The sequence below is a fragment of the Nuphar pumila genome, chromosome 13 (assembly GCF_984573655.1).
Source record: "Nuphar pumila chromosome 13, dmNupPumi1.hap1.1, whole genome shotgun sequence".
Lineage (NCBI taxonomy): Eukaryota > Viridiplantae > Streptophyta > Magnoliopsida > Nymphaeales > Nymphaeaceae > Nuphar > Nuphar pumila.
Window position 1 is genome coordinate 52,837,817 of NC_143261.1, and position 6,808 is coordinate 52,844,624.

The 6,808-nt window shown below is 39.5% G+C and overlaps 1 protein-coding gene across 1 annotated transcript; it reads left to right on the top strand.

Moving 5' to 3' along the window:
• Positions 1 to 888: 888 nt before the first annotated feature.
• On the top strand, positions 889 to 5,956 carry LOC149818387 (serine/threonine-protein kinase D6PK-like). The gene is made up of 3 exons (XM_089984098.1): positions 889 to 1,108; positions 1,740 to 2,849; positions 4,874 to 5,956. The coding sequence occupies exons 2-3, from the start codon at positions 1,933 to 1,935 to the stop codon at positions 5,742 to 5,744; spliced, it is 1,788 nt and encodes a 595-aa protein (XP_089840224.1). The 5' UTR covers positions 889 to 1,108; positions 1,740 to 1,932; the 3' UTR covers positions 5,745 to 5,956.
• Positions 5,957 to 6,808: the final 852 nt, after the last annotated feature.

The window sequence follows — 6,808 nt, forward strand, 5'->3', positions numbered from 1 at the left end:
AGAGATGCCAAAACATATACATACGCATCTATTGAAATAGAGTGTAGCCCTTTATGAGTAAAGGGGACATGAGGTACCAACGGGGGCTGCGCTTGTCTGGTAGGAGCAGCTAGTTCACGTCACGTTGCAGGTTCAAATCCCAATGATATAGTGGTATTACTGGTAGAAGTTTGCTTAACCCCACATCTTGTCTTTAAAAAAAAAGGGACATGAGTTTTTTTTTTTGAAAAGCAAGCTGGGGTTAGGCAGACCCCCACCAGTTACACAACATACCATTGTGTTTTGAACTTGCAACGTCCCAACACATGGTGACGTGCATTAATAGCTCCTACCAAACAAGCTGAGCCCTGCTGGTGGACATGAGGTTTTTACTAGGAATGCAAATGGGTTGGATTCATAATGGAGGTTTGAAAATTTCTGGATGCTCAAAATCTGGCTGGATCCTCGGGATCCGAATAGTTTGCATCCCTAACTTTTACATCAATGAGTTCACAAGTGAGTGAGGGTTTTCTTCAGTGTCTAAGAAAAAATGCTATAACTTAGGAAGGCCTTATTGTTATTGGCAAGGTGTTGGCTACAACTCAGTTGTGGCAACTGGCGAGTCTGAGAGCAATGATGAGATATCACAAGTTGGGCAGGTGAGATTTCCAAATTCGATTCCAATCCCAAAGTGTCCGTGAGAGTTGGCATCATTGAATGCAGCGATAAATCTATGATTTCAGTGTTGGATTCCTTTGTTCATTTTAAAGATTTCAATCACACTAAAGATTTATTAATCAAGTGGTCAACCTTGAGGGACACATTAGCCATTTTGAAAATGAAAGAGCATGGTAGCCATATTAAAAAATATGCAAGGACAGAGAAGACCCTGCTGTGAACTGAAAACTTGGTAAAATAGAAAATTATGAAAATGGATTAAAAATAGCAATACTTTTGAGTAGGAACACAGTCCAACCGTCCTCTCTCTCTCTCTCTCTCTTAATCTTTCTGCTTTTTTAACTATCACCTTTCTTTTCTTCTTCTGTGCTTGGAGGGAACCATTTGGTGCGTCTTCCTTTTCTTCTTTCTGGTAACGAGCAGACTAAAGGTTCATTCTCCAGTTTTTCAGGTATTTCTCTTATACCCATCTTCCCTAGCGTGGACTTTTTCTGTTTTCAGTTGCTTCTTTTTCTGTTTCTGTCGAGGGAAAGGCGGTGCACGTTAAAAATGGGTTGTTGGTTGAATTGGGAAAGATTAATTGATGTTGGTCTTCTTGTCAAGGGCTCTGGTGCAGAAATCCGAGACCCCATCTTGTGGTTTTCTCCTCTCTTTCTTTATGGTGCAGAAATCTTGTTGTCTTCCTTTTCCGTGGTTATGCTTCTTGGAGTTTTTGAAGAAATGGGTTCCATTCGTTTCCCTTTCTTGTGATTTCTATTTGTTTGCTTTCCATGTGATCTCGCTTTGTTTGAGCTGGTTTGAGTTTTTTCTTGCTTTCTTCTCCTTTTTGGGTTTTCTTGGTCCCTTGGTTCTGCTGATGCTTGAATCTGAATATCTTGAGATGTTGGCATCAATAATCCTAGTTGTAGATGTTGTAATATTGAAATTTTTGTGTTTTCTGTGCGTTGTGTTAATATCTGTTTTGCTGGTTGTGTCAGAAAAAATTTAGTATGATGGTTTCAGATCAATTGCAGCCTAAAAAGCTTAGTTGGATGAATATTTTGCGTGTTCCCCTTAATAGTTCTTTATTTATGTGCTTACAGAAGGGTCATCAAATCAATTGAGGCAATGAGTACTGCAAAGGAGGAAATTTTGGGTGTTTGTATTAGACCTCGATTGGTTATATCCGTGTTTGGGATGTGTTGATGATGAATGGGTTTTATCTTGTTTGATCAGTTGAAAAAGATTGTGTTTTGGCTTCTAGCTTTAAAATTAAGAAAGATAGAGTAAGTCTCAATGAAAAAGTCACCTCAACAAACTGATGCAAAGCAGATTGTATCCAATGCCATAGTGGATATTGCATCCAACTCTAATCCAGCTGATGAAAAGGGTAATCTGAAGTATACTTCAGAAAGCATGGGTCCACCTGTTGCAGATCAGAAACGCCCAAGTTCAATTGATTCTGCCAGCTCCGGAAATGGGGAAGCCCCGTCTAGTGGATCACAACTAGCACAAGCTGTACAGAAGCTTCATTTGGATCAGAAAACAGGATGTTTGGAAGGCAATGCTGATCAAGAAACCAAAACTTTGGGGCAAAATGATGACACGACAGACTCTCAGTTGCTTGATGGTGTGAAAGATAGTTTGGTGTCTACCAAGTTTAGTGATGGGGCCAGCAGCGTTCCTAAGACCAGCGAGAGCGCCAAGGTTAGTGATCATGTGGAGTATGTTGAAAGTGGAAAGAGTAGTATGTGCAGGGGTAGCACTAGCACTGATGTCAGTGATGAGAGCACTTGTAGTAGCCTTAGTAGCAGTGTGAGCAAACCCCACAAGGCGAACGATTCAAGATGGGAAGCCATCCAGTTCGTTCGGTCAAGAGATGGGGTTTTGGGGTTGAACCATTTCAGGTTACTGAAGAGGTTGGGGTGTGGTGATATCGGCAGTGTTTATCTGTCGGAACTGAGTGGGATCAAGAGCTATTTTGCTATGAAGGTTATGGATAAGTGTTCCTTGGCAAGTCGGAAGAAACTGCTAAGGGCTCAGACAGAAAGAGAAATCCTTCAGTTGCTTGACCATCCATTTCTTCCTACACTATATACACACTTTGAGACAGAGAAATTTTCATGTTTGCTGATGGAGTTCTGTCCAGGAGGAGACCTGCACACCCTTCGTCAGAGGCAACCTGGAAAACATTTTTCCGAGCAAGCTGCAAAGTATGATTCCTGGTCCTTTTAGTTCATCTGATTTCAATAAAAAGATGAAACGTTATATCACTTTATCCACTAGTGCTATAAATTTATTTGTGGTGCGTACAATTTCTTTTGTCAAAAAATACAAATCCTCCCTTTTCCTATCTTGAAATTTGATCACAATAAGCAGAGCACTGGAAAATCTAGCAGTTGATGAGGAGGGGTGTTGGTGGGATCTTTGCTGATTGTTTACCAAATGCAAAGCGTGGAGCCCAGTCTAGTTTTCGTGTTTTTAGTTTACTGATACATGTAATGTTTTCAATTTGTTGTGATAAGTAAAAGCCACAATTGGGTTGCATGGCTGTACTGTGTGTCTGTGATAGCGGATAAGGGTGGACCTTTTTGAGGCAATGGATGGTGATGGGCTGGTCGACTTGAAGTTTGGTAACCTAGGATTCCTGTTATGACCCTGTTGGTTTAAGATCCTAGCAATATGCACCTTGATTACTCTAGGGATAGAGGTGGGCAATGGGCTGGGCGGCCTGCTGGCCGGCCCGGGCTGAGCCGTGGGCTGGGCTGGCCCAGCCCATATATATATATATATATATATATATATATATATATATATATATATATATATGGTTTTATATTTGGTACAATCAATTGTACCTACAATCTAGTTTGAATCTCTCCATGCGACATGCGAGTTGTTTTGACACAATCTAACCTCATGGATGTGTTCAACATGCTCAATTTAGTAGGTATTGACTCTTGGATCTTGTTTTTTCGATGAAAGAACATGTTTTTATGAGTCGGAAAAATTCAATGCCTTGTAGCCATTGTTTTTTGTATCGCTGGAAAAACCTGTATATAGGTCGGGTTCCAGCGATCCAAAAGCCGGTTCCCACTAAACAAAACATGTAGAATACATCTATGTTGTTAGATGTGAGAAGAAAAACCAAAAAAGGGGGATCCACCACATTTTCTAGGTCGATTGCACCTACAATTGACTGTGGCATTATATATATATATTGTGTGTGTGTGTGTGTGTGTGTGTGTGTGTGTGTGTGTGTGTGTGTGTGTGTGTGTGTGTGTGAAAAAAATAGGCCCTGCCTGATTAGGCCCATGGGCCTAACGGGCGGGCCGTGGGCTGGGGTTTTCCCAACTGTCCTGCCTGGTCCATCAGCAGGCTGGGCTGGCCTGTTGCCCACCCCTACCTAGGGATTCTTGGTGTATATTCCGCCTTAATGATGGCCAAGTTCTTGTCAAGCCAGGAAGGCTTTCTTGAGGCTTTTTCTGGTGTCGATCTTTGCTTTTTATGGATCTCTCCTATGGCTGGTTTTCTGCATCTCAATAGGTTATTTTGTTCAGATGGCTTCAGTGCAACACAAATCTCAATCCTTTTGTTGTGAAGAAAGTAAAATTATTTAAGAGTTTATGTATTTTTAATAAAATCTATTAGATTGCCATTCATCATTAAGTTTTAATCTCCTATTTATTAAATATTCTCAGTGATCAATACTGATTTGTTTTGGTCAGTCTGCTCCTAGACATGTAGTCCACTTGGTCCAAAAGAAATTCCATGTAGGCTGTATGTTTCTTTGGCAAATCAGTTCTAGGTACGAAGACCTGATGATTATTTTACCTTTGTTACTGTGTTGTCATTACCCTTCAGACATTGTATTTCATGCTCATGAATGAATCTATTATTTTTCATGTATGATGTATGATTGATATTTTAATTATTTTGCTTTACTCTTTGCCACATTGTTCCAACATTTTAAACATATACTTCTGGTATTCAAAATTTTGCTAAATTCTTTGGTTATCTTGAACTTTTATATTGCCAATGTACACATGTATTTCATGTATAACTAACTTCAATTAATTTTGACTGTTACCATATACAGTAGAATATCACTTGACATGCACTTTCGAAGTTAGTAGTTCTCTGTTGAAAAAGTTTTGAATGCCTTAACATCCCAAGAATGGTACACATCTTGTTCATTTTCTTGGAGTTTCTTGTGCATGATTGTTCCACCTCGCAGGTTTTATGTGGCAGAGGTCCTCCTTGCTTTGGAGTACCTACACATGCTTGGAATTATTTATCGGGATCTTAAACCAGAAAATGTCCTTGTAAGGGATGATGGGCATATCATGCTTTCTGACTTTGATCTCTCTCTGCGCTGTGCTGTTAGCCCAACTCTTGTGAGATCATCCTCCATGGAAACAGATCCATTTAGGAAGAATCCAGTCTATTGCGTCCAGCCTGCATGCATCGAGCCATCATGTATCCAGCCTGCTTGTGTGCAACCCACATGCTTCTCACCTCGCCTCTTCAAGAGCTGGTCCAAGAAGGAGAAGAAATCAAAAAATGAGATTGGGAATCAGGTCAGTCCACTTCCAGAGCTCATAGCTGAGCCGACAAATGCACGATCTATGTCGTTCGTCGGGACACATGAGTATCTTGCCCCAGAGATCATCAAAGGCGAAGGACACGGTAGTGCTGTAGATTGGTGGACATTTGGAATTTTCCTTTATGAACTCCTCTTCGGCAAGACCCCATTCAAAGGTTCTGGAAACAGGGCCACCCTCTTCAATGTTGTTGGGCAGCCACTGAAGTTTCCAGAGTATCCGGTCGTCAGTTTTGCAGCAAGGGACCTCATTAGGGGCCTTCTTGTGAAAGAGCCCCAGCACCGGTTAGCCTACAAGCGTGGGGCGACAGAGATCAAGCAGCATCCGTTCTTCGAGGGTGTGAATTGGGCCCTGATACGTTGTGCAAGCCCACCAGAAGTTCCGAAGCCAATTGAAATTAATCCAGTTCCATTGGCAGCTGCTTCCACAAGCGAGAAGAAGGTTGTAGGTGATGCCACTCATGTGAAATCTTCTGGTAACTATCTGGAATTTGATTTCTTTTAGATGTGCTTATTATCAAGCAGTTGAAAGTGCTCTATTATGATCTGAATCCTCCCTGTAGTTCTTGCTAAATTCACAAAAGGTGGACAAAATCTGATTAAAGATGGGTTTTGAGATATATATCATGTTCAAGTTGTTGGAAGTTCTATTGTTCTAACTGGAGATCTGGTTTCTTATGTATATTTCTATAGCCAGTGTTGATTTTGATGGTTAAATTTACTTCTTTATTTGGAATTATAAGGTGAATGTTTGCCCATTTCTTTCGTATCGCCCTTGTACTTTGAGAGAACAGATTCCCGTGCGGCAAATATCGCTGATCTTTTTAAAATATCATGAAAAAAATGCGATATATTTTCTTACCGTTTTAAAATTTAAAATATCGCAATTCGACAAAACCTAAATATTTATCATGATATTTATGTTTTTGTTGCGATATTTAAAATAAAAAAAGAGGCCTTTACTTGCTTTAAATTTATTTAAAATGCATTGAACAACATTATTTTAAGGGAATAAATTCTCATTAAACTATATTGTATTCATCTCTCTCTCATTTAATAGTAATAAAACTTTCTCTCATCAACCAAAAACATAAAAGGAGTTTCTCTACAAGGCAGCTTTGGAAAGTGTTGATAAATAAAAAACAGTTTCATAAAATCTATCTTGGAAATTAAATGCTTTAAATGCATTGAGAATAGGAAAGGTCTCCTAAAGTCCAATGTGTAAATTAAACCCATATTTTGAAGTTTTAAATGATTTTATTTTAAAGTTTCAATGTTGGACGAGACCTTAAACCCCATGTCATTTTCCAAAAAATTTTTGCATAATTTATTTTTAGCCAATATTTTCTAGAAAAAAACTTGAGATAAATACAAATTTTCAAAATCTCACGAGAAGGATCTTGGCAATAACTTACTGTTTTAAACTTTTGTCATTGTGTTTGTGACTAGGCGTTAATGTGTGTGTGTTTTAACAAGGGGAACATCCTTTTTTTTAAAGGCAAGCTGGGGTTAGGCAGACCTCCAACAATTATACAGCGTACCATTGGGTTTTGAACCTGCAACATCCCA